Source organism: Telopea speciosissima, chromosome 1 (assembly GCF_018873765.1).
Source record: "Telopea speciosissima isolate NSW1024214 ecotype Mountain lineage chromosome 1, Tspe_v1, whole genome shotgun sequence".
In the NCBI taxonomy this organism is placed as follows: Eukaryota; Viridiplantae; Streptophyta; class Magnoliopsida; order Proteales; family Proteaceae; genus Telopea; species Telopea speciosissima.
The window spans coordinates 86,622,679-86,649,076 of record NC_057916.1 but is presented as its reverse complement, the minus strand read 5'-3'; the positions used below and the strand labels follow the sequence as shown (position 1 = coordinate 86,649,076).

At 39.8% G+C, this 26,398-nt stretch overlaps 3 protein-coding genes across 6 annotated transcripts; all 3 read right to left on the bottom strand.

The window, feature by feature from the left end:
• Positions 1–23: 23 nt before the first annotated feature.
• Positions 24–24,806, bottom strand: LOC122667929 (protein KINESIN LIGHT CHAIN-RELATED 1-like). 2 transcript variants are annotated; one of them, XR_006333879.1, is made up of 5 exons: positions 24,116–24,806; positions 21,975–22,883; positions 18,889–19,204; positions 14,859–14,862; positions 24–35 (listed from the first exon to the last, which is right to left on the bottom strand). XR_006333879.1 is itself a non-coding variant. In XM_043864420.1 (3 exons), the coding sequence occupies exons 1-3, from the start codon at positions 24,775–24,777 to the stop codon at positions 18,970–18,972; spliced, it is 1,806 nt and encodes a 601-aa protein (XP_043720355.1). In that variant the 5' UTR covers positions 24,778–24,806; the 3' UTR covers positions 18,695–18,969. The 2 variants fall into 2 exon arrangements, 1 of the variants encoding a protein (XP_043720355.1); XM_043864420.1 differs by lacking the exons at positions 24–35; positions 14,859–14,862 and having other exon boundaries at positions 18,695–19,204.
• LOC122667954 (bidirectional sugar transporter SWEET4-like) lies at positions 1,591–3,080 on the bottom strand. 2 transcript variants are annotated; one of them, XM_043864464.1, is made up of 5 exons: positions 2,932–3,080; positions 2,814–2,850; positions 2,355–2,733; positions 2,022–2,114; positions 1,591–1,887 (listed from the first exon to the last, which is right to left on the bottom strand). In XM_043864464.1, the coding sequence occupies exons 1-5, from the start codon at positions 2,972–2,974 to the stop codon at positions 1,672–1,674; spliced, it is 768 nt and encodes a 255-aa protein (XP_043720399.1). In that variant the 5' UTR covers positions 2,975–3,080; the 3' UTR covers positions 1,591–1,671. The 2 variants fall into 2 exon arrangements, with proteins under 2 accessions (XP_043720399.1, XP_043720389.1); XM_043864454.1 differs by having other exon boundaries at positions 1,995–2,114; positions 2,932–3,079.
• Positions 5,854–16,991, bottom strand: LOC122667914 (RNA-binding KH domain-containing protein RCF3). Of its 2 annotated transcripts, none has more exons than XM_043864399.1 (8): positions 15,878–16,991; positions 8,669–9,157; positions 7,847–8,095; positions 6,821–7,078; positions 6,585–6,664; positions 6,352–6,460; positions 6,132–6,258; positions 5,854–6,013 (listed from the first exon to the last, which is right to left on the bottom strand). In XM_043864399.1, exons 1-8 carry the CDS (start codon positions 16,583–16,585, stop codon positions 5,988–5,990), a joined length of 2,046 nt encoding a protein of 681 aa, XP_043720334.1. In that variant the 5' UTR covers positions 16,586–16,991; the 3' UTR covers positions 5,854–5,987. The 2 variants fall into 2 exon arrangements, with proteins under 2 accessions (XP_043720334.1, XP_043720342.1); XM_043864407.1 differs by having other exon boundaries at positions 6,352–6,467; positions 6,592–6,664.
• Positions 24,807–26,398: the final 1,592 nt, after the last annotated feature.

Sequence of the window (26,398 nt, the reverse complement as noted above, 5' to 3'; positions counted from 1 at the left end):
CGGTAGTTGTTGCGAACGCGAGCTTGAAGCTTAAGCTTATCGGATAGAAGAAGATTCAAGATTACATTATATTCGTAACCCGTAGACGCGACTTTTGAGAGACAACGTATTTACCATTTTACCCAACATTAATTAATAAACGGACTGAAGGTACTCAATTACTCAACCCTAATCCAGCCCATTAATAATTGGGCGTGTGTGAGCTGGGGCTTTTAAAAAAACATTTTAATATAAGGATATGGGCTTCTCTCAAATGGGTGTGAATAGGCTTTTAGATTTTGTAAAGAAATCTGTTAATTTGTTTGAATGAAATACTGGATGGAAACAAATAACTTATTTAAGTCCTCTCATAAAATGATCCATGTAGTCGACACCCATTTAATTGGGATAAGACTGAGTTGAGATGAATTAAATAGTTTGCTCTAGAACCCTAAACTTGAATCCAACCCATTTAATAAATGTGGATTCGGATTCGGATTTCAGTTATCCATTTACATCCCTACATTGAAGTGAGCGGGTGTGGTTTGGGTTGGAGAATTTGCCACTCTACTTGTTGGTGATCTGATCACTGTCCTTTGCAAAGATACGCCCGTAATGCTAAATAATACTTTCATGGATACGTCCATGGCAAATTCTTGCATAGTGAAAAAAATACACAGTCCATGGTAGGATGTTAAAAAATATGTGTGGAATGTAGATAGCTAGCACAATTGGCTTGAGACTAGTGCTCTTGAGCTAGCCCCTAAGAGGTTTCAAGTTCGAGACTTCTTATTCCTCATCTAGTTTAGGAATTTCCTGCCCCCACTCCCCCCATAAAAAATATTGATAAATAGTACGGGCAACAAATATTTGTTTACATGCTCACCTAATGTTAGGGCCGGTAAAAGTAAGAACCCGGATCACGATGAGATTTATCTCACCTACTGCCATTAAGAGTGCATAAAGGGGATATTTATGGAAGCAAAAGGACAGATGTTATCACCTAACCGTTCATGTACTTTCAACCATTGTAGCCTCTTTTTTTTTAATAAGAAGCAAAAGGGTCAGATGTTATCACCTAATTATATCTGTACTTTCAACCATGCCGTGCCCCATGCTTACGGTCTAATCACGCTGTCCTTATTTACGATGCCTTGTCTCTATTTAGAGACAAATCATAGTGCTCGCCATTCACACTCTGTAGTCTTTATTTTTAGGGAGACAGTTTTATGTCCGGGTCTATATCCACTCCTCCTCAAAACAAGGGGCCAAAGATGTCTTTTCATATGAGGAGGAGAGAAATATACTCATGGGAGTGTTGGTGTAGGTCACACTCTTGGACAGAGTTCTTTTTCTCTTATTTTTATAAGGTTTTCAATGTAGAGTCATCACATGTGGGATGTTCAAATAGGAATTGAGATCAGCTAGGCCGTTTTTGATCATACTCATCCAATCCGATGAATCCAATCCCAATTCTTGAAACCCTAGCTTTGATAGTCAAATGTAGCAAAATGTATTATGATCGAGAACCTCATGAACAACAAAATTACTTTTTTTTTATAATAATTTTATTATTATAAAATGAAATTAGAGATGGTAAGGAACAAAAGAAACACTCTCTGGGATTAGTGACCCTAATAATATTGGTTTGGGGTATATTTGTGTTGTGGTAGTGTGAATAAAATGTTATGATCATGGCCCAGGTATCTCAGAAACTAGATTACCATTCTGAAGAGTTGGATTGATGAGCATCTTCTTGGAGTCTTGGATAAGAACCACATTTGGCAGCCCTATGTCACTTTTGCCCTGCAACTTCCTCTCCTCCATCTGTCTCTGCGTGGATTTATAGAACTTGGCATACAATAACAGTTGCACCAGCCCAAATAGAGTTCCTAGACTGTTAGTAATCTGCAGCATGGAACAACCAAAAAACTGTCATAAACTATTTTTATCATCCGAGAATGTGAAATCGACTTAAAATGCATATCAAACCCTGCCTAAAAGTTGTAAATTACTGTGATAAAGAGGTCGAAATGGATGACAGCATAACCAGTCCAGCAAATGCCGTTGACAAAGGAGGCAAGGGAAAGAAAGAATGGCATGTACTCTACGCTTCTCGTGGTGATCACCAGTTTCTGCATCATCCATTATTAAAAATCCACAGAGCTTCATGCATGAGAATATGAGACTTCTAAGACAAAGAAAGAAGCTTGTAATAGAAGAAGATGGGTTGTGTTTGGTATGCATTCTCGGAATATATTTTTGAGTCTAGAATGCATTCTGAAGCGAGAAAATAGAGAAGAATCAGGTTTCAGAATATGTTCTAGACCTAGAATCTCTTCAGAGAATACATACCAAACACATCAATTACTGACCATGACTGCTAAGGGTGCTGCATACATCAAAGTCCCAAAGAAGACACAAACACTTCCAACTACAAGAGAGCGGTAGGCAACTGTGTGTGCCAGAGTCAGGACAAGAATGGCCACCAATGCAACAAATGCAAACTCTACCAGCAACATTACAAGCACTCTGAATCTCTTTCTCCCATCAGAGTAGAAGAGGAAGAGAAGCACAAATGTGAGTTCTATCAGAAACCCAGATCCATTAATGGTTATCAATAGCATACTATGAGGATGCACCAGTGGCAGCCCATACACCAACCAAATCATACAATTCAGAAGAGTGGCTAAGTATGGTGCTGGTGAGAACTGCTCAACCGACCCTTTCTTCCATATTTGAATGAAAGTTGGCCTGAAATTAATCAAAACAATAACCCATTTAGAAAAAAGGGGGAGAGGGAGAGAGTATAGTAAAACTCGATCTAAGCTTACACTGGTGACAAGAACAAGATCAGAGAAGTAATGTTGCCTGCAAATAAGCAGAACCCATGTCAAGAATTTCTATTTAAATGAAATGAAAAACAATTTACTGGGTACCCAATTCACCCACCTAAGATGCCAATGATGGTCCGAGCAACTTCTACAGAAACCATGATTGGAAGAAGCAAGAGCCTAAGAAGAAGAATGGGGCTAATTAATCAAAGTTGCTGTACTAGAAGCATGGACAAGCAGGGGAGATGGATAAATAGTGGAAGAAGCTGTTTGGATTAAGAATGCGGTTTGGTCACCTGTAGGGCATGTATTGGTTTCTAGCTCTACATAAATAAGAACATATATAGATGGGAGCATGACACTGCTTTCAAGATTCTCAAAAAACCTATTATAGGTTTTAGATAGTGATTGCTTCTTGGATGATATTTTAGAAAATAACCCAATTGCCAAGACTAGCAATCTAGCATGTACTGGAAAGTAATATAATGAGGAATCCACAGTTCTTCACTGAATATATGTCTATCCATTCTTAGTAAATTGGAAAAGTTTCAAAGAAGAGACATCATATAGAATAGGATGAGATATAATCATTTTTTCTTATTGGGTCTTAAATGATATCAGGTGTTTTTAAATCTTAAACCATGGTGGTGCTTGTTAATTAACATATGTAGAATCAATTCAAGTAGGTTGTTCATGGTTACACTGTGAGTTCACATGAAGTTGGAGTTGCTCAACAGTAATTTAGTTGATAATAACCAACTTCAATTGATAGGGCTTGACCATGATTCCCTAGCTAGGGCTATTATTTTGATAAGATTTAATAGGGGAATTTAATTAGAAGGACTTGTTAAATACCTGATGGAAGGCCAAATTTCTGTACTCCCATTTGTGACCACATCATGATCCTACTTATGATATTATTCACTTGTTCCTCATGGTTCACCAAATGCGTCTGATGAATTTGATCACATCTGGCTTCATTTCATGTGATCCAACTTATGCAGTTCATACCAAGAATAAGGATTTAAAACTACATTTCATTGGCGGTAAATAAACCTTTCCTTAATTTTTCTAAGTTTAACATCAAAAGCCAAGGCACATTTAGCAGTAGATTTTAAGCGTTCCAGTAAAGATTATCGAGGTGGTTTTTGGACCTTTGCTGCAGTATTTAATGCTGCTAATTAAAACCCTATTTTTCGGTAGTGGGATTTGTGATGGTTCACCATGGAATTAAATCTCAGTCGAAACCCCAGTTTCGGACCTGGCTGAAACGAAACCCATGATCAAAACTTCGAAACGAGATTTGGCAAGTCTTGATTTTGGGCCTTACCGAAACCAAGATCTCGATCATTGGTGTCCACAAGAGTGATACTCTCTCTCTCTCTGAGTTGAGGATTATGAGATGTTAGATTAAGTTTCAGTTACACATCAAACACAATCAACCTACCGTTTAATGAGGAAGGCCAGAAACAAAACTCCTGATGCTCTATCATCAGGAATTAAAAAAAGTAGTAGCTAGAATTACGAATAGTGGCAGTAGTAGACTCGTGTCTTTGCTTTATATCTCTGTAGGAGTTCTTTAAGTTGATGGTTCTGTTTCTCCCACTCTCTCCCTTTCACATGATAGAGATTGGTGATTCTGATGGAAGCTTGGAGCAAAGTAGCAGATATTTTGATTTGCTTTGCGTGATGAGAAGAATATTTTTAGATACATTGATATCCATATTGGATAGGGACGTAAAAGTTAGCACTTAGAAGCCACTGTTACTAAAAAAGAAGCCACTGGGTTGTAGACAGAGGATGATAAGTAAGAGATACCCCCCAACAACCACCCTCTTCTGTTGTCCATAAGGATTATAGGTGTTAGGATTCACTTTGTGTGAGCTCAAGTACTATTCCAATGGATTGATCTCTTTATTTGGCAATTTACTAGACATGGAATTATGTTCTTTTTTACCTGGCCAGAGAAATCTCATGTTGAATTGTTGCTGCCTTTTGTTGGCCTCTCCATTCATGAGTCATCTTTATAGCACCTGAACGGATCTCATATCTGATTCGCCACATTTAAGTTGAATTTCGTATACGCAGCAGTGCTGCTCATATTGAGTAGGTGATGTTGAATTCAACGAGGCCATGACACTCCTACCTATGCGATCTCTAAAATGTAAATTCTTTAGGGACTGAGCTTCCTTCACCCACATTGAAGAAAGAATCACTTTACTCCTGGGTTTTGAGGACATTTGGATGAGACTTTTGGAATAGTTTAAAGGATATTCCGTACCTTCGTCAACAAGTGAATGATTGGATTCTCTTCACCCACAGTGATGATGAGAAACTTTCATCATTCTTTAATCTGTAGGGGATGGAGTTGGTTTGATAGTCCTTTCGACTATGGGATGTCTAGTGATCGGTACAAGTAGGTCCCACAGTACTTTGAACACTCGTCAAGTTTGAACTCAATTAAAAGTGGTCATGTGACAATATGAAGCTTCGAAGTTCATCAGTTTTTGAAAAATCAATCAATGACTAAACAATGCAAGAGGATGATATCAATGCATGATGAATTGAGTTTTGCTATGAAATTTGAAAAAACAAAATGACACTGCCCAATACAGAGTTTGAACCATGTCTTTTACTTTTCAATGGTTGGATTGGCCAAATCACCCTTACACGTGGCACATTTAAGTGCGTCCATGGAGGCTTTTGTGCGTGTAATAGCCACAAGAACTCGTAACAAAAAGTGTATTTTGCCATTCACTATACACATCTAAATTGATGATTAGGTCCAACCACCTGAAAGCTATAACAAGAACAAGAGGAAAGATTTTTTTTTCACAAAGGCACCAAAATTTCTACCATATTTTAACCCATTCAAAGAAAATTATATCCATTCCTATATGGCAAGACTTTCATCTTCCCAAATATACTAATGTTTCAATCTCCTAAAATTTCAATTAATTATGCTTCAGAGAAATAATCTTCAAACTGCAACATGAAAAGCTACACATACCTTTCTGTACAAGAAATTAAGAAACAAATAACATAACTCTCGGGGATTGCATTAGGAGGTCAAATTACCAAATGAAACTGAGCATATCTCTTCCAGTTTTTGCATTGGGAACAAAATTGTAACCAACTTCTCCTCTTTCACTTTTTGCAAACCCCACTTTCGAATTAGCTTGGTGGACCATCTTCTTGTGCTGAAAAATGAAGACCACTTGAAATTATAATTGTGATATGCACATAAAATGAAATATACATTATGGATAATAAGGTTGAATTCTTGCTATTGGGAGAAAAGGGAAATAGAGAACTTACTACTCAGAATAAACCCTTGAAGTAGGCTCTGGGCTCTCTCAGCCTGTTCTGGAGTACCGGATATTTGAATGACCTTTTCAGTCAGCTCAGGTCTATCTTCAACAAGGCTAACACTTGCTCCTGACAACTACTCCAGTGAAACCCAAATTAGAATAAAGTATCTAAATCACTTCACAAGTCATTAAATCGGATAAGAGAAAAAAAATTTGGAAGTAAGCACCTCGCTGATCTGTGCAAGCTTGTTTCCAGATCTCATTATGAGCTTCGGAATGGCATGCTCTGGGATGACAACTTCGAGTGTGCTTCTAGTGACAAGTGGCACAGCAATTCTGATAGACAGTAGAAAAAAAATCATAGTGGGCAAGTGCTGCAGAATAAGAGACGTCACTACTGTGAGGGGGAAAATAAAAATAAAGAGCCACTACTGCAAAGAAAAAATTGAGAAATCACTACCTATTCAGCACACTTGGCACATCTTCACGAATATCACCTTCAATTCGGTCCAATGATCCACTACTAGATGCTCCAGCATCCTACAACAATGAAGCTTTAACCACATAAAAATAACAAATAAAGGCTGACACAGGAAAACATTGCAACAGCATCAATTAGATGAAGCTGCAAAACAGGATGACAGAACACTGCAAATATATCAGCAATGCAATTTCCAATTCTACTGTGATTATTACCTTTGATGTCCGTGCGGTTGTCACAGTCTGCACATTCTGAAAGCCTGCAGGAGTGTCACTTCCCTGGAAACTTTCACGGCTTGGAATTCTACTGGGGGAAGCAGCCTCGAATCCAAACATGCTACCAGCTGGGGCTGTCGCTGACGTGGAAGGTGGTAAGAATTCCTTTGAAAAAGATATCTCACGATACAAGTAACTCCGAAGCCTTGACGTCACCTCAACAAGAGCATCTCGGGCTGCTCTTATCTCTCCCACAATCTGTAAATGCTCATTTTATCATAATACTGAATCCATTCTTTCTATATAAAAAGAGCACCCCAGTGCACGAGGCTCCCGCTACTGCAGGGTCTGGGAGGGGCACATGTACGCAGCCTTACCCCCACTTTGTGAAGAGGCTGTTTCCATGTTTCGAACCCACAACCTGATGGTTGCAATAGTACAACTTAACAGCAGGGAAAATTAATGGCCATCTTAGAAATGCCAAAAGGGATCGACAGCAGGCCCCCCACCTGGTCAGCAATTGGTAATCAACGCCCACCCCTCACCCCCTTTTCCCCTGTATTTGGGGACTTGAACTCTGAATGGGATTTCAACAGATCACAAGATGGTAGCATTGTCTGGGTCAGTTTACAACTTCCCTGACCCAGATTTTTCATACCCAAACAGGTTAGGTGCACATCTAGTTGGATTTCTTTGTTGCCATCCAGACAACAGCACATGCATGACCATATTGAAGGTATGCTTTCAACCACCTAAACAAGCTTTATGAGGATCTGCTCACTTGCCAGGACAGTTTGAATCTGACTGGCAAAGCATATGATAGGTTAGATGGATGAGACTATATCTGGATTAGGTGATCTCACACATTCCTACATGAGGTCCACCAAAGGATGGTTCCAACTCCCTTGCATGCAGTCCACAGGTTTTCTGGATGGAAGTGAAAGAGAGCAATGCATCTATGATGCATAAGCTTCCATTGTCCGGATAAGAATTGTAAGAATTTCACTTAAGATAGTGATAGCAAACCTGTATAAGCTCATCAGCCCCTAGTACACATGCAGGAAGTTCATCTCGGGGAAGGATATCTATATTTGCAGCAGTTAGTCTCCTCAGTTCAGACAATGATCCATCTCGCCCCTGTAAACACCCAATTTCACTAGATGGCACAAGTAACCTTGTGGTTACAATGTTATCTTTGTCTGGGACAAGATCTACAATCCGACTCTGAATATGCAATAAAGCTTCTTGAGCTGGAAACAGTTCATCATCAGGAGCCTAGCATAAAGTAGAAACATTGAGATCAAATCACAATTAAGCACCAAAACATTTGGGCAAACAATTATGTCTCCATGGAAAGTAACCCTTAAGCCGACCAAATACGTCTCTTGAAATTTAACAAACCCTATTCAATAAGAAAACTTCAAATAAAAGCAGCTGATATTAAAGCAGGCCATATTGCCTCAATGGAAGTCTCGTCTTAATGATAATTTTTCCTGAAACTTTGAAACCATTGTAGTTTAATTGTCTTTATGACTGTACACGCTACAGTCAGCTACTCAGGACCTTTACAGTGATATACATAGTTGGAACATGTAACATTGCACCAGTGCTTTAACAAAAGAAAAAAGAAGGCCAACTGAGAAGCACAACTGAAACTCCTAACATGATTCCGATCACATTATCAAAGTACAGCCAGGTAAAAGGGATGTGTTTCACTCCTGAGGTGCAAAGGCACATTCTTGAGGAGCACGCCTGATAACACTGCCTACACCAGTGCCTATGCATGTGCATGCTCAAGTGTGAATGTGTGTGTGTGCGTATAGAGAGAGAGAGAGAGAGAGAGAATACCTCGTCAGAAGTAATAATGATTATCTGCTCCTCTGATCCAGGAACAAGATCACTAACTCTAAGATCAACACCAATTTCATCCCTGAGCATTTCTATAATCCCATTGGCCTCTCCCATTACACTCTCTACCCTGTCATACGGGCAAAGAATTTGAAACACTATGTCCTCACCAGAGAATAGCTGTGACTGGTGGTCTGCTATGGGACCAGCCCCAGACTCAAATGCATAGCCAGATGTACGTGAGCCATATGAATTGTTTCTCAGACTGGGAAAACCTGCGGAAGATCGTGGTCCTAATGTAGCCTCATCCATGGGTGATCGATGAGGTATATTGTTTATGTGCGGACTGAAATCATCATCAGAAGGGAAAAACCGCTCTGGTGAATGTACCCGTCCATGGAAATGACTACGGTCACGAAGCTGGCTCTCTTTCAAGCGTGATGAAATAATTGCTATAGCTTTCTTCACGGCATTAACATCACCCACAACCTGAAAGGGAACTATTGTTATCAGACTTTTAAAAGCATAAAGCAGTTCCTCTAAGTACCAAAAATATAGGAAACACCAAATTTATTTATCTATTTCCATGCCAGCTACAAGGAGTTATTAGTTACAGAGCTCAAAAATATCAAGCTTCCTACAGATTCTTTACAAACCATAAAAGGAACCTCTTTCTCTAAGTATACGATATAAGTATATAGTAATTCTAGGAACACTGAAAAAATGAAGATAAGAACTTCAATTCCCCTTTCTTTGTTACTCTATCTGGTAATTGTACTAATATCTGTTCTAACTACTAATAATTTGCCAGGACATACAAAAATGATCTCAATAGAAAGCAACTAATCAGCAGGGGTTATCAGCCCAGTGTACCTTTTTTTTTTTTTTGGGATGAATAGCCCAGTGTAATTTCAGCGGTGCAGGAACATACAAAACCCACTTGGATCCAATATGCTAGGTCCAGGGAAGGATTTATTCAATTTTTTAATGAGTTATAGAGTTTTAAAGGTGAATTTCAAGAAAATTGGTTTAACTTTATCAGAATTCTAGTAAAGTTGAGATAACAATTTAGGAAGGAAAGATGGAGTTCAGATAGGAAAGATTTGTTTTCACTCAGGTCTATGGTGGCACTGGTAGCAGTTATTGTGAGTTCTTGGAGAAAAGTATGTATTCTTGAGATAAGAAAACAAAGCAGGTGCGTAGAAGTACTTGGGTAACGGTGATAAACAGCTGAAGGTAACTGGGGGATGCATGATTTTTAAATTTGATTTTTAGGATGGGTTCTTGGTGGTTTCGAATATACTTGCTAGAGATGGTAGCTGGTCAATTGCGCAGCTGTTTCTGGTCTAAAATATAAATGAATAAAGAAGAGATAAATTTACACACGAACTCACCTACTAGAAACCATAAAAACAAACACGGAAGAGAAACTGCTGAAAAAAACCATCCCGGTAGGGTGTTAACTAAATGGCAAAACGTGTGGGTCAAATCCATTAAATGACCTCATAACCCAAACAGCTACTTGGACGTTGACCCACTATTAGTAACAACAGGACTTGAAATGGCATTAACTCCTATCAAGGGTGAAACAAAAGGCACTCCTTGATTAGTTGAGCTCGTCTCCAGGGAGGCGTGCGCCCAGGGTGCTGCCAGGGGGCATCCAGCTGCTGAGCTGTGCCACACACATCTCGGCGCACGCCTAGGGATGTGTGCAGCACAGCCCAACAGCTGGCAGCGCCCTGGCAATTCCCTGCTCCCTGGAGACGATCCTGATCCCTCCTTGATGTCCTTTCAGCATAGAAAACCCAATAAAATCCCCAAAACTACTTCAAGGCCAGGATTTATTACAAGTTTGCCCCACTTCTCACAGTGACAAATTACCCTTGCTAAACAAGATTTAAGTAAATGTTAACTCACTAATCACTAACAAAACCATTTCTGAAACAAATTACAGCAGAAGCCATCAATGACACATCCCAACCTAGACCAATTGCAGCAGAGCTATTACAGTTACAGAAGTGTTGTACTCTGGTACTCACAAAAGGAAAAATGAGCATAGAAAAACCAAATACATAACGATTCAACCAAAACAGAACTGTAACCAATTCCTGCCAAAGAAAAGAGAGGAGACTGCCTAAGAGAAGCAATCGTTCGTACTAGGTAGCCTCCCTCCATCGTATATATAAATCCAACAAAGTATCATAGTTTAACTCTAATTTAGGAATTAAAGTACTAGCTAGGAAGGTAAAAGAAAGGAAACTAATTGCTCAGACCACGTACGAATACCCGAACTGACCCAACGGGTTGGCTGATATCTGTCTGTGTCGTATATGTGTTATTGTTGTATCGAAGGTTCGACTCGACTACTGGAACTGTCTGGCCTTACACTGTCTATCACTGCCATGCGTCATCACCTAACTGGTGAGTGATAATTTGACTCATCAGTGAGACATAATATCTTAATACTCCCCCCCCCCCCCTCAAGCTGGAGTATAAATATCAAAGGCTCCAACTTGGAACAACAAGAAGAGATATTAAAAGCCGCATTAGTCTTGCGCACAAACAGTAGTGGCAGACGACAGTGAGCATAGGGAGAACTTCATTCAGGTAGCAATATCAATCAAGCACATTAATCATCAACAACTACAGTAGATAATAATCTTCGTGTCGAATAAAAATCCAATTAACAATTAATAGAAATAGGCGGTAGTGAACACTAACTGCAATCCACAATATCATAGCAGCAACAACAATATCAAAGGCACTTCTCAAGAAGGCAGGTAGTATTAAGTATCCATCTTCTCAAAGAGAGATAAAAGTGCAGCATCCAACGGCTACATCATAAGCAGCAGGTCGTAGGTAGTAATCTTCCCAAAAAAAGATAAAAGTGCAACATCCAATAGCTACATCAAAAGTCCTTCCAAATGAAGGCAAGTAGTAAGTAGTAACTTAAACAAAGACAGATAAAAGTGTAGCTCCAATAGCTACACATAAGCCCTTCTCAAGGAAGGCACTCCAATCAACATGGTAACAATAATGAGACTAACAAAGATCACATAATTAAAGGTTTGATTAATAAAACTCAAATCCACTGAAAAATAGGCAGTATAGGTTACTGCAAACAAAGTAGCTACATTAGGTTGCTAGGGACCAGACAACATCAGGTTGCTGCTTCTTTTTTTTTTTTTTGCTGAAAAAATAGCAGTATAAGTTACTATGACCTAAGTAGCAGGATCAGGCTGTTGGAGACCAAGCAACATCAGGTTGTTGTGAACTAGGCAATATCAGGTTGTTGTAGACCAAATAATTATGCTTTGTTGTTGAATATCATCTTCATAGATAAAATTGTTGTTGAGGACACGAACAAATAAATAATAATAATATTCAAATAAAAATAGTCTTGAGCTGATGACTTGAGCAAATATGAATCTCCAGTCTCCCCCTCAGTAGCACGACACGCGGACAAATAATGACCAATAATCAGCACTTCAAAGGATGAGCATCACAAACAAAAAACCCAATATTCAAGACTAACTCTAAATAAACTCCAGCACCCCCTTACGGTAGCAAATAAAATCCCAATAATAATAATTCCCAACCTCCCCCATCACAGTAGCCAAGACAATATTGGGTGTATAAGATATAAACGAATCCAAGCAAACAGCAATCAGCAGCACTCCATGAAAGTACCAATCTTCAAAAAATTGCAAATCCCAAACTGATGTGAGTCATGTGACTGGTGATCCAAGACCGTAAAATGAGTGTTATGCGCCCACAAATGGCAAATCTGTAATTAATCTATGCAATCTCGAGTTTAAAACCAATGATGGGCCCACCCAAGGGAGGTAAAACTCAATTCCAAAGTAGTGGCAATCTGTTAATAAACCAGAATTTTCAAGGGTTTAAGTAAAGAGGAGAGGTTATGGTAGGGATTAGTATTTATTGTCCAGGGATAGACTAGGAAGCAAAGTTAATTAACAGATATGACAGAAGGGGAAAGATAGGGACAATTTAGGAAATAAAGAATTAAAACCAACAGCCACGCATGAGATAATCTTCTATTATTCTTTTTTTTTTTTTGGTGGAAATCTTCTATCATTCACATTGGGCCATGAAAGGAATTGTAATTATTCACAAAAGTTATACTTGGAAGCAAAGTAAATAAAGGACAAGATTGGATTTAGAAGTAAGGATGGGTAAAGTTGGAAGAAGAGATTTAGGAGATTAAAATTAAAAGAAAAACAGAGACAGAAAACCTGCAACTTCCGTAATAACAACAGCCCGCAACCACGTCTCTCTTATCCTTCAAGATAGCAACCAGCAACAACAGGGAGGTAACCACGATAACTCGCAATCAAAAAGGGAACATCATCAGAACAGCATCAGTAGCAACAACTAGCAATCGAAGGTGAGAGTTTGCTCTACACTGCTGCAATCGATAACACTAGCAGCCAGCAACCAGAGGAAGAACAATCAAATTGAGAACCAGCAATAGAAGGAAAACCCATCTCAAGCAGTAGTAAATTAGCAAATCAGACAACCTGCGATACGATGTAGCAAATCAGCAGATTTGGTTGTCTCCATCAGAAAATTTCAAGGTAGCAAAACCTTTAGATTTGCTACAGCAGAACCTCTCCACAATTGCAGGTATGATCTTCATATAAATAAATCTTCATCGAAACTCATACAAAACCCTAATTCTCCTTCTTCCTGTATGAAATAGCGTTGCACCAGTAGCAGGAGAACTTAGAATGACTCTCGAAACAGCTAATGGTTACAGCTCTGATACCATGTAACAAACCCAGAATCTGTAACCAGTACCTGCCAAAGAGAAGAGACAGTAGAGAAGAGAGGAGACTGCCTAAGAGAAACAATCGTTCGTACTAGGCAGCCTCACTCCATCGTATATATAAATACTAAAACAACCAGTTACAAAACAATCATTATGGAAATAGAAATCCTAGTATCCTAATCTAACTCTAACCTAGGAAATAAAGTACTAGACTAACTAGGAAGGTAAAAGAAACACCAACTATATCACGTTGGGACAAACCCCCAATCATGACACATATCTTAACAACATAAATACCCCAAATTAAACTCCGAAATAATTTGGACTTATAGGAACCATAAAATATCAATCATGTAACCTCTCTAATTGCTTAAAGTACCTTTCAAGCCGATAGAAACCCAATTTTTAAACTGAAATTTTATTATCACAAAATATCCCCCAAACAATCACATGCTTATTTTGATTTGTATGATAAAGTATTTATGCTGCTACTGTGCAGCTAATTCTTAAATTTATTGTTACCACATTAGTAAGTCCATTAATTGGCTTTTCTTACTGAGGAGCAAGTGAGCAAAACCTTTTAAAATATATCAGTCAATGGTTAGGACTAGTTCTCCCCCTTCCCAATACAACGGTTAGGACTAGTCAGTTGATCCAATTGCAATGAAAAAAAAGAGCAACCTAGTGCACAAAGTTCCCGCTACTTCAGGGTCTGGGAGGGGTAAATGTACGCAGCCTTACCCCCTGCTATGCAGGAGAGGCTGCTTCCAAGTTTTGAACCCACAACCAACAGGTTGCAACAACACAACTTAACCATTGCACCAAGGTTCATCCATACCCAATGGCAATGATTAAATTTTAACTTATCTATGGTGAGAATTTAGAAATACATACGTGATGAAAACAGCTCAACTTTCCAAAGAACAAAGTTTACACTCCTCTCCCTCTCCCTTCCCGACATGGTTAGTAATCTCGGCATCAGTATCAAATCTGTGTATCGGGATCAGTATGCCCAGAAGCGGGCCAAAGATGACACATTTGCTCATGTTATTTCATTTTTAAAAAAAAACTATTTTTTACCTTTTTACCCTTGTCTGTATCGGATCGGTCTCGGCTTATACCGATACGATTCGATCCGATCCAAAATTAAGAACCATGCTTCCCCATCCCCTCTCTCATATCAATATCCATACGCAAATGTTACTTTATTTCTTCTCTATTCTTCCATCTATGTTTCTCATAGGAGTCAATGTGCACACTTTCGAGGAAGGATCTTGGACTTAGATCCCTAGAATTTCACAATCTTTTCACTCTTAGATGTTTATCAAGGATTGAACTTTTAAACCAGTGAATATCACACTCAAGCCACTAACCAACTCATACAGCTTCATTGCAAACAAATCTCCACACTAAAGCCTTCATAGAATTTAATATTTCCACACAATTCATCTCATTCCAACCATACAATCTAATTCCAAAGCAAAGACATGATGCCAACCCTTATCAAAATGCATCATCCTTCCAGTATGCAATTTTCTCATCAAACTTTCTACCATCACATCCTAAAAAAAATTCAGAGGAGATGCCAAAAAGAAATTGAAGGAAGTCAATAATTCATTTGCCCCACACATTGATCACCTCAGTTTCATTAAGGTTCATGTCAGGAGTTTGGTAACCCTATGCAGTTTTATTGTTGTATGCTACAAGTTTTTAATGTGGATGCAGAACGGATAGAATATTTTTTATGATCAACAACTTGAAATTTAGGTATTGGATATAGAAATCCAAACATTTAATTATCCTCTGTAGTTTCTCCTGAAGCTGTCTACAATATGCACAGTGCTTTTGCCACAATTGGAAAGCAAAAATGAACAATTGAACTTGCGCTATGAAGTTCCCCAAGATTTATGATAATCAGTATTAAATCACACAAATAAGCAGCACAGCTATAGGAGTGTAAATATTATACATGCATTCCCTTTTGTCCATTCTTGATTGTATGACATGTTAGTGGTTTCAATTGCACACTTTCTCCATTCCAAACAAGCATAAATGAAGTCATTCTTCAATTCTAACTCCTGAATCAAGACAGTTGTCTGGCACTAGAATGCATATTTATAAAAATTTCTTGTGATTGTAATGATAACCAACAACCCTCATTTATTTTAGACTTCCCCCACGGCTGCAAATTACTGAGCTTTTCTGCCGTTTCTTCTCAGGTGTTAACAGTCAAATCCTTTTTATAATTTACACTGTAAGAACTCCAGACTCGTTTTTAAGAAGTTGCCTTTCGATCAAACGGAAATGTTCCATTGAAGTATACCAAAAAAAAACGCTTCTTAAAGGAATTACGGGGCTAAACAAACGGAAACCCAGTGAATGAACCAAACTATGTAACACAATGAAAGGCATGGTACCTGAACAATTTCCTCCGACATCGAAACACACCGGGGCAGATTATGATCCCTTGGAAGGATCCTAATTTGAGTCTTTGTCTCCATCCTCATTTGCTCGATGATCTTCCCACCCTTGCCCAACAAACATCCGACATGCATCCTTGACACAACAAGCCTGGTGGCAACACGACCAGCACTACCGCCGCCGCCACTTCGCGGACCATAATCGTCCTCCTCATCCTCAGGACCCCCAACAAATCCAAAACCAAATTCAGAATCACTCGCCAGAATTCGTTCGTGAATCATAAGCAGCGCCTCCTGGGCCGGGGAGAAAGATGGGGCACGTCCGTCAGGGTCACGTCGACGGGCGTCGGAGATCTCAATGATCCGCTCTTCATCACCGGGCATGAGTGCGTGAACATTGATCCAGGCGCCGGTCTCTTGACGGATTGCCTTAATGATGCTACCCGACTTTCCAATCACACCACCGACTTTCATGTCATGGCATAGGATGCGATAACAGGTGGTTGCAGTAGGAGAAACTCCCGGAACTTTAGATAAACGGCCACCGCCGCCTCCGCCGCGGCGGTGGTGATTGCTGGTACCATTGTTATAATGATGGCTTTGATTGTTGTTATGATGGCGGTACCGTGGTTTGGTCCTTGCTAGGGTCTGGGAATCGTAGTTCTGATCGTAATAATGGTTCCTTTTCGATCTAGATCTCTCCATATCTACAAACTTTGTCTAGGGTTTCCAATATTCGTTTGTTTTGCTGGTGAGATAGTACGATACTGATATGTGAAACTTCAGTGAATCCTAAAGTTTCTGCTTTACTTCTTTAGTTCCTGAAGGAGCGAGATTACTGATGCAGCACCTCCGTCATGTGATGAGTTATGGGGGTTTATCTGTCTCTCAGTCTCTCACTGATGTTTCTGCCCAGTTTTAGGGTTTCTGTTGGTGCTTTGGTTTCTGTATCTGGTTCCTTGGAAATGTTCGTCGGAAAATCTAAGCGGAACGACCCACTGAGATTCGAAAAGTTCATCTGAAGCTGAGACTGGAATGAGTTAGTTGCAGAGCATGGAGGAGAACAAGCCGAGTTACTTACTAATTTAAAGGGTTCGATGTTTGGTAGTTGTCGGAGTCAAGAGAATCCTCCTCTCTCATCCTCCTTTCCCTCTGCTACAACTGGCTACTAGGGACTACCGTGACGAACAGCTAATGAAATGATTGCTTACCCATTCTGCGTTCCTAATCATCCAATTACGTAGTAATTTTTTTTGGAAAAAGATCCCTACTTGGTGGTGGTGTTTCCTACGTCCTATCATAGGCAGTGTGAAATGACACCTCTGCCCCCTGAAGAATTTAGCTCGTCTCCAAGGATGCATGCCCCTAGGATGCTATCAAGGGGTATCCAGCGGTTGAGCTGTGTCGCACACATCTCGATGCATACCTAGAGATATGTGCGGCATAGCCCAACGACTGGCAGCGCCCTAGGTGTTCCTTGCTCCTTGGAGACGATCCTAATCTGATACTAAGACTGTTTACCCATTGGGCCAGATGCTATTCGACCAAGTAGAGATTTCTTGCACATTTTTTTAATTCCTTTTTTATTATTTTTTCTTGCTGAGGTGGATTTCATTTCGGTGATTAAAGGGTAAAAGAAAATGAAAACTTTGATTATATTGGAAGTCAACGGTCAATACTAAGTAGATCCACATGGACAGATTTTATCCGAGTCAGCCACAGAATCCCATTGCAAATATGACGTCACAAAGGATGTAATAGTTTGATGGTAGGGCAACGCGCATTTCATGCGTTTAAATCACGCTGGGATACCAATTCCTTAAGCTAGGCAGTGCGGCAGTGTTTGGTGGAAGCTTGGACATCCAAGCACTGCCAAGTGTTCAAGCTGCCACATATCAGCATTTCCACCTAGCATTACCGCACTGCCAAGCTTTAAGAAATTAATCTGTCACGCTGGGATGCGATATTGTCAACCTTCTATCATGCTTAGCGTAGCTCGTGTTTTTCCGTCCCAATATCTCATATCAGTCCTTGCTCTAAGGCTGCTCTAAATCTTACTTATATCAGTTTGTAACATGGTTCGTAATCTCAGTATCAGATTGATGTATTGTTCAAAACCGAATCAAATAAGACACATTTACCTTTGTTTTTTCATTCCAAAAAAATAGTAATTATTATTTTTTATCCTTGTCCATATCAATGTATCGGATCAGTCTCGGAATTAAACTCAGCCGATAATGATCCAATCCAGCCAATATCATCCGATCCTAGATTAGGAACCATGGTTTGTGAGGGATTTGGTGTGATTTAATATGGATTTGTGTTTTTTGTGTGAATTGACATGGTATTCCATTCATGGATTTAGTGCACCGTATCAGATCGGGTATCAGGATCAGCCTGTACTGATAAGGCTGATCTGATACCGATACCTAAAACCATGACAAAAAGAGCGGATTTGGGTTCCGATTCAGTCCTAGATGGAATCAGTTGGCAACCAATTAGAATTGAAAGAAATCACCGGCAGGCGGCAAGGTTGAGATTCCAACTGATTCCATGTTTGTACGTGAAACTTGAAGGACAGGATTGTGTTCAGGGTCTTCCAACATGGTTGATTGAAACTGGGGAAAGGAATAGCTTCATATCTGGACCTAGCTATTGATTCTTTTGTCATTAATTAGATGCTTAAATCAACATTTTACTATGGATATTTGTATAGTTGAGAGAGAGAGAGAGCGAGAAAGTATTGTGGGAAACAATAAAGGAAAATCAAAGATAGGAGCCCTCTGTACCTGGTCACTTCCAGAATAATTGGGATTTACAAGGAACACAATTGTTACATTTTTCAGAGACACCAGTGTCTCACAAAGAAGCAACCACAAATGCTTATTCACTCAACATAAGCTCAACTTTTAACCCACCTTTCACAGTGAAGAACAGCTTCAAGAGCACAAGACAAGTATTTTAAAGAATAAATCACAAGAAATCAAGGCTGACCCTCCCTATAGGACATGAAGCGCAACTTGACCCTTTACACAATTTTCATTTTATGTTACAGAGAGTGAATAATTAGATGAGGAGAGCATGCTTTGTCAAGTTTTGAAGCCCAAGCCTGACCACCTCCTTGTTACCTCTTTCTTTACTCTATCAGTCTTAGAATCAAGAAGGTTTTCAAGTGATTTTGCTTTTCTATCCCGAATCCTGCCAGCTTCTTTGAGGAGCTCTGCTAGCCTTTTCTTCTCATCATCAACATCAGGATTCGCCGTTCCAAGCTCTTCTTCCCTAACTTTTAGGATGCTCTCCAAGATCTCTATTGCATCATCTACCCTGTAAAAATAAACCATGATGATATGTTCATTAAAGCAGGTCCAACAGCAGGAGATTTATTCCAAGGTATTCCATAATACATAAACATTAGTTAATGCTAATGCAAATATCAGTCCCTCATCTAAAGACCAAACTTTGTTCTCATCAAGATTCCATTGGTTTTCTTACAGCAAAATGGTGATATCCAGTCACAATGAAGCTCAGTTTTCAGTTGGTTCATCAATCAATGAGACTGTTGGTTGCTGATTCTAGTTATAGTTGTTCAAAAGATTAAATGATTGGAAAATGGGAAAATGTTCTGTCTGGGACCGTAGCCTATGCAGCACTCCCCAGTGTCTAAAACTCTCCTCCCCTCCTCTGAAATGATCTCTTTGCCCCCCGGAATGATACTAGATAACCCATCGCAGTGGAAGGCCTTTACAACACAAACTGCTTTCAAATACAAAATGGAATCAGGATAGATATCAGTAGGATAGAACTGGAACAGACACTGAAGATGATTATAGTAATATGGTTAGGAAGGGATGACGGGGGTTCAAAGTCCCCTGGAGTTAGCAGGACAGGTGCCATATCTGGTGTACAGCAGTTTAGATGGCACCCAAAACAGATAGATAGGTAGATCCATCCTCCCTCATTTATGTATCGAAGATTACATTCCAAAAGGAATTTCACCACATGGAAAAGTCAAAAAACTGTTTGACCCGGTAAAAGAAGACAGAGACAAATAAATGCTGGAGCTGTATAATGGACTGTCGCATTGAGATTAGCCAGTCAAGTTACAAGATTATACTGTCGCATTGAGATAAGCAAGTCAAGTTACAAGATAACATAAAAGGCTTCATTGATCATTAACTTTTGAAGTTCAAAGCCAAAAACCTAATTCACCATTAACATTTGAAGGACATTGATTTCAAAGCTTCACAAAGGTATTTGTGGGATTATCTCTACATTAGATTCATCAATTTACAAATTCTCCAACATAAGTAACTTCTACTCCACTGCAGAATGAAATAACCATCTCACATTATGGAGTCAAAATGATAGGCTAATGCTATACATAGATTTCAGGAATGAAGCATTACTCGTGATGTTCATTCCCAGCATAGTTCGAGAACTCGCGAGATCTCGCTGAGTTTCTCGGTTTTTCGAAATCCCGAGACGAGACTGCCTACGAGTCTCAAAATGTCAATATCTCACCGGATCTCGGTCGAGATCTCGGTTTGACATAGAAAAATGCCCATCTAGGTCCTTTATATGAGTGCCAGATCTCGAGATCTTGCTGGAAATTCTTGGTATACAGACACCTATCTATGCCAGAAACTAAGACAGACAAGACAGACACTTTTATATGCCTAATATCAGTTAAGTAAATGCTTTTGTATTTGTATTTCATTTACTTAAGATATTATTCATAAATAAGCAAATACCCCCCTATTTGAATCGAATAAAAATAGTTAAAAAATAAAATTCCAAAAGGAAAAAAAGTCAACCCCCCAGTTCAAGAACAAAAACTGGATTTTCGACGGTAGGTGCAATTTTCAACTTTCTAATGCTGGGGTTTTTCTCAAATCTAAAAATTCCATAAATCTTATTATGGTAAAACATTGCTAAAAACCAAAAGTGCGGTAAAATATTCATTTGTTTTGATGTCCAAAAAACTATTTTCATTCAGAGTGATTTTGACAGCATTCGCGCACACCGAATTAAGTTTGACCGGTACATAACTCTTTCAATATAAATCATATTTTAGCAATCTTGGACTTGTTGGAAAGCTTTCCAATTCCAACAAGTCCATGGGGTCAAACTTAATTCGGTGTGCGCAAATGCTGTCAAAATCGCTCTGAATAAAAATATATCTTTGGACATCAAAACAAATGAATATTTACCGCACTTTTGGTTTTTAGCAATGTTTTACCATATTAAGATTTATGGAATTTTTAAATTTGAGAAAAAACCCAGCATTAGAAAGTTGAAAATTGCACCTACCGCCGAAAATCTAGTTTTTGTTCTTGAACTGGGAGGTTGACTTTTTTTCCTTTTGGAATTTGATTTTTTAACTATTTTTATTGGATTCAAATAGGGGGGTATTTTCTTATTTATGAATAATATCTTTAGTAAATGAAATACCCCCATAAATCAGTGTGTTTGTCCTGTGTCTGTCCTGGTTTCTAGCATAAGTGTCTGTCCTGCTTTCCCATTAACTGAAACTCCTATTTGGACTTTGTTTTTGCAAAATCTGATAGTGCCATTGTGTTTAAATGGCTTAAAATATGGTGAATACCAAGTTTCAAACCCAAACTAGGTCTAAAACCCACCGAGATGAGGCTTTGAGTCTAGAAAAAAAAAAATGCACCAACTCGGCGAGATCTCGACTCGACTCAGTTTTTCAAGGGTCCGAGTTGGCACCAAGACCCGAGTTTTCGAACCTTGATTCCCAAAAGAATGAGGATCCCTACATTTCATTCAGCAAAATGGAAGTTTCTTTGAATTTCGTCTTGGTTGAAAGTTAATTCAGGAAATGAAAAGACACTTAAGAGTTAACCTAAATAGAAGGAAAGAGTTACCTAAATAAAAGGATCCATATCTATGACAGTAGCAGCCACGCTATTCAAGTTGTAAGATGGATTTAGAGTCAATACATTATTCAAGAACTTTAGGTGGAATTCTCCTAGGATGTAGAAACAGAGCTTTGAGCTTTGGCACATAATAGGAGAATGCTTGAAGAGGATAATACATACGCATTAAAACCATAAAATAGAAATCTTCTTACCTGCCCATGGCATCATAGGTTGCTGCAAGATTACTATACACAGAAAGAGTATCTGGATGATCCGGACCACACTCCTGCTCCAATATCCCCCTTGCTTCTTCAAATAGCTCTGCAGCCTCATCTATTTTATACAGCTGCACAGAAGCCAAACCCATTTGGTTCAACAAAACCCCAAAGAAGGCTGATTTCCTCTCCCCACTGGCTCTAAGCTTCTCCACAGCACTCTCAAAAGAGTATCGAGCCTCTCCATACCTACCAAGCATGTAGTACATTACACCCATTTGTGCTTCTATCCCTGCAATCGTGCTTTGCTGCCCTGGTGTGTCTTCTAACAACTTCATTGCCTTCTGCAAGAGCTTCAATGCTTCCTCAGGTTCATTTACAGCTTCATAGATTGCTGAGATTTCAGTCAGCCCACTGGCTATCTCCTCTGCTATAGTTCCAGGAACAGGTTTTGAATATATCCTCAAAGCACTTTCACAGTAGGACTTGGACTCCCGAAGCTTGCCTGTCTTGTAGTAGAGGTCAGCAAGACGCACAAAGACTGATGCGACTGAAGGATGGTTGTCACTCTTGGCGGATTTGAAGACAGTTAGGGCCTTCTGATAGGAGAATATGGCCTCATCAAAACGGCTGAGGGACAGGTAAATGTCACCAATGCTAACATCAATTGCAGCAACTTCGATCTCTTGGCCATTGGCAATCATGGCCATACTTGCAAGAACAAGGTGCTCAAGGGCAGATTCATAATCTCCCTTTGCTTCACATATGAGGGCCATTAACCGGCGATCAGCAGCTTCTTCAAGGGATGCTGGTGCGCTGTGCTCACGGTGGATTTCAAGGGTCTTCGTGCATAGCTTTTCAGCTTCATCAAATTGCATAGCTTGGACATGGGCTTCAGCCAAGTACCTGCCATTTTATAAACAATTGTGTGGAAACAGAATTAGGGATCTGATTTTCGCTTCCAAGTCTGCACTAGATATTTTCTGGCAGTAAACCGCTATCTGCCTATTGAAAATAAACGCAAGAATAGGATAAAAACTTGTCTCTGGAAAATTTTAGATCTTCAGAGCAAAAGATAACTACATCGAGGTGATTGTGTTGAATATTGAACATTAATTTCAATAAGAAGATCCTCGTCTAATATATAAGTACAGGAGAATGTTTGTTGACCCACTTTTTATTATCCTTTTAGCTCATACAAGCAAAATTGATGCAAAGTTGTTACATACTATTTAATTGTTACATATGTTTTGTCATTGTGTTGTTTATCATTGTCAATTTATCATCCATCCAAACAAAATGTTGTTCTACAAAATGTAGAGTTGATAGTCTGATACAATCATACAAGGTAATTTAGCTAAGATGGAAGATGTAGTTGGTCGTTAGAGCCTCAGACAAGGTTATATTCGGTAAAGTCCAGAAGAAAAGTACATTTAATCATTCCATGACCATGAGACATGTATGAGCAACAACTGTTTTCAGAATTCTGCCAAAAAAATTTTTTTTTTTTACTGTGACCACATTGAAAATGCTTGATCCCAGCTTTCCTTTTTTTTTTTTTTTTTTTGGTGGTGGGGGGGAGTTAATCATTGTGAATGAAATAATTTTAGAATAAAACAGGCACCAGATTCCAAATCTCGAGGCCATAAAATCTTCTGACTGTAACAGGCGCCAGTGGCCGCATCCCGCCAAACACGCCTCAAATCAAGTGGGGTCATGGGGATACAGGATACTCAGTAAAAAGCGCACGTTAGAATACAAGGACATTTCACTAACATGCGCCTAACATCGTTGGAGGAAAATTCAGAGACTACGACGCCGGAAAAACACACTCTTTGCGGCCAAAACAAGCGTGAATTGTTGCTTCTGAGAACCCAAACTACAGAAATCTTCGTCGAAAATAGAAAAGAACAACGGTATGCCACACAACAAAGTGTACACGTAACGTGCAAATTGTCGTAGGCAGGAACAAAAACTCCAGAAAGCATTTCTCTATAATCTGCCAAGAACAAAATCTAGAGATATATATCTTGCAAAGCTACGGCGCTGATCGTCCGGCACCGAAGCGGTTCGTCACAGGGAGGAGCGGAATATAGTGCCGGCTAGAATAGAGTAATGGAAAGGGATTGGCATCATACCTGCAAGTCTCTGCGACCCTCGGATCTAACTCTCCCAAAGCTTCCATCTGGATCTTTAACCCAGAATCATAACAAGCAACCGATTTGTCGAGCTGACCAAGCATCGAATGCGTATCTCCGAGCTGCATATAACCTGAGAACGCTGCGAGCGCGTGGTCTGGCCCTTTCGCTACATCAGGGACTGTAATCGCCCGCTCAAGCACGGGGATCGCCTCCTCGAACCTTCCCAAACTACAGTAAATAGCCGCAACCACGTGCAAACACATGGCCAGCTCCAAGTTCGGTTCGCCCTCCCCTGTGCAACGTTCGAACGACTTGGAAGCTCTAATCGCGAAATCCAACGCTTTGTTCGGGCTCTCACCATTGGCTATCGTGTCGCGGGCGAGTTTAAGAAGGAAGGGCCCGAGATCGGGATTGTCAAGGGAGGATTCGTCAATTTTCGGCTTCTCGGGTGTCTTCTTCTTGCCAGAGCTTCCGCCTGGCGAAGGCTTAGCCCGTGAAGTGGATGGAGATGGGGTTCTCTTCGGCATCGGGGATCTGATCTTAGGGCTTCTGGTTTCGGATTCTTCGTCATGATTTTGAACCTGTTGATCTCCGGCGGGAACAAGAATTTGAAGCGGTGGAGCGTCTGGAGGTGTTTTCACTGATACAAGACCAGGCATCTCGCCAACAATAAATAATTAAAGAAAGGAACCGAAAAAATACAGCGATTATGATTATGGCGGTGGTACTCTCAGGACTCGAAGCTCAATAGCTCGATAGAGAGAGAGACGCCGGCCGGCAAAGGTTGAGCTCTGCAACTGCGAGAGTGTTAGAAGGAACAAAATACAGAAGCTGGGGATTACTACTCGCTACCATTCTCCATGGTTGCTTGTATTACACTTCTCGTCATCGGATCGGACATTAATTTGTAATTAAATCAAGGATATTTTAAATTTTAGGTAATTAAGGGGGAGAATGAGAAAGGTTTAGAATCCATCATCATGGCTTCTTCTTTTCCCTTTCTCCATTATCTACCTTTCTTTTACTGATCCTGAAAGTAAAACCATACGAAGGCGAACTACCAAATAACCGATATGGAGTTTAACTGTTCGTTTACAACCAATCCTTCATTTCCATCAAAATTTCGTGAATTGCCACTTCAGCGCGAAAAACGCATAAAATCTAGCTGAAAACAAAAATAAAATAGCGCATCACATGGTGGCATGCTCGAACAAGGCAGGCTGCGTGGGCACTGCATTTCATTAATTGAGTTCGAGTCTTTGGCTGGTACCTTAGGAAAATTATCACCTCCAGTTTGCTGACCGGCCCAGTTCCCCAGTTCCTCTAATAAGGGGATGGTGGACCCCACCCGGGCAAGGTGTTTGGGCATGGGTAGAGAGGTCATTTCAGCCCCCCTTTGTTAGAGGAACTGGGAACTGGGCCGGTCAGCAAACTGGAGGTGATAAAGATCCGGTACCTTACCCCCTCCAAAGGTCACTCCCCCCCCCCCCCCTTATAGATAAATATATATATTCATACAAGCTCTCAATTCCCAAAAAAAAAAAAAAAAACTTGTTTAAAATCCTCTATAGTGCTCACACGTGTGCATTGCATTGCGGCCCTCAAAGCTCAACACATGGAAGAAGCTTCATTCAAGGCTTCTTTTTTTTTTTTTTTCCTTCTTTCTTCTTGAGCTTGGTACTGTTGGATGTCACATCTTCCACGTGTCGAGCTCTCAAACCTGCATCGCAGTCTACTGTGCCATTTATCACCATCACCGTTAATAGGCTCTTGATAGTCATGGACTTGTGGCCCCCATGGACAAATCAGAATTGGTAGTCTCACCCATAAGATGGAGATCTTTAGAGTCAACACATCCAACGACTAAGCAGTGTTCGGCACATCCCAAGTGCTGCTTAGCCATTGGATGCATGCTGGAAAGGATCTAGATCCCTCGCCCATATACCAACTAGAATCTAGATAGAAGAATTGAGACGGTCCGATTGGAGGGGTAGACCAAAGGGCAAGGTTTAAAGTATCGGTATCCAGGATTGTATTGGAAGTGTGATTTTTAAGAGACGTATAGAGAGACATCCATGTATGACTACGAAAAGTTGATTAGGTTTCATATCGATACCTTAAAGATATGATCGTATTAGTATCAACAGATAAGGAATGATACTTAAAATCTTACGTAGGGGTTTCAAAAGGTGGTGTGTACCGACAGGTCCAATTTGAACGATTAAAGTCTGAGATCGATCGAATCAATTACTAAATATGTCAAGCTCAAACATTGACTCA

Excerpts from the sequence above, each read along its gene's own strand:
- LOC122667954 (XM_043864454.1), bottom strand. The coding sequence starts at position 2,974 with ATGGTTTCTGTAGAAGTTGCTCGGACCATCATTGGCATCTTAG. Across the intron at positions 2,115-2,354 it reads CAGCACCCTTAGCAGTCATG|AAACTGGTGATCACCACGAG; the intron begins GTCAGTAATTGA and ends TGGATGATGCAG. Across the intron at positions 1,888-1,994 it reads ATTTCGACCTCTTTATCACA|ATTACTAACAGTCTAGGAAC; the intron begins GTAATTTACAAC and ends TCCATGCTGCAG.
- LOC122667914 (XM_043864399.1), bottom strand. The coding sequence starts at position 16,585 with ATGGAGAGATCTAGATCGAAAAGGAACCATTATTACGATCAGAACTAC. Across the intron at positions 6,665-6,820 it reads CAACCGCACGGACATCAAAG|GATGCTGGAGCATCTAGTAG; the intron begins GTAATAATCACA and ends TCATTGTTGTAG. Across the intron at positions 6,461-6,584 it reads GTGCCAAGTGTGCTGAATAG|AATTGCTGTGCCACTTGTCA; the intron begins GTAGTGATTTCT and ends ACTGTCTATCAG.
- LOC122667929 (XM_043864420.1), bottom strand. The coding sequence starts at position 24,777 with ATGCCTGGTCTTGTATCAGTGAAAACACCTCCAGACGCTCCACCGCTT. Across the intron at positions 22,884-24,115 it reads AGGGTCGCAGAGACTTGCAG|GTACTTGGCTGAAGCCCATG; the intron begins GTATGATGCCAA and ends ATAAAATGGCAG. Across the intron at positions 19,205-21,974 it reads ACCTATGATGCCATGGGCAG|GGTAGATGATGCAATAGAGA; the intron begins GTAAGAAGATTT and ends TTATTTTTACAG.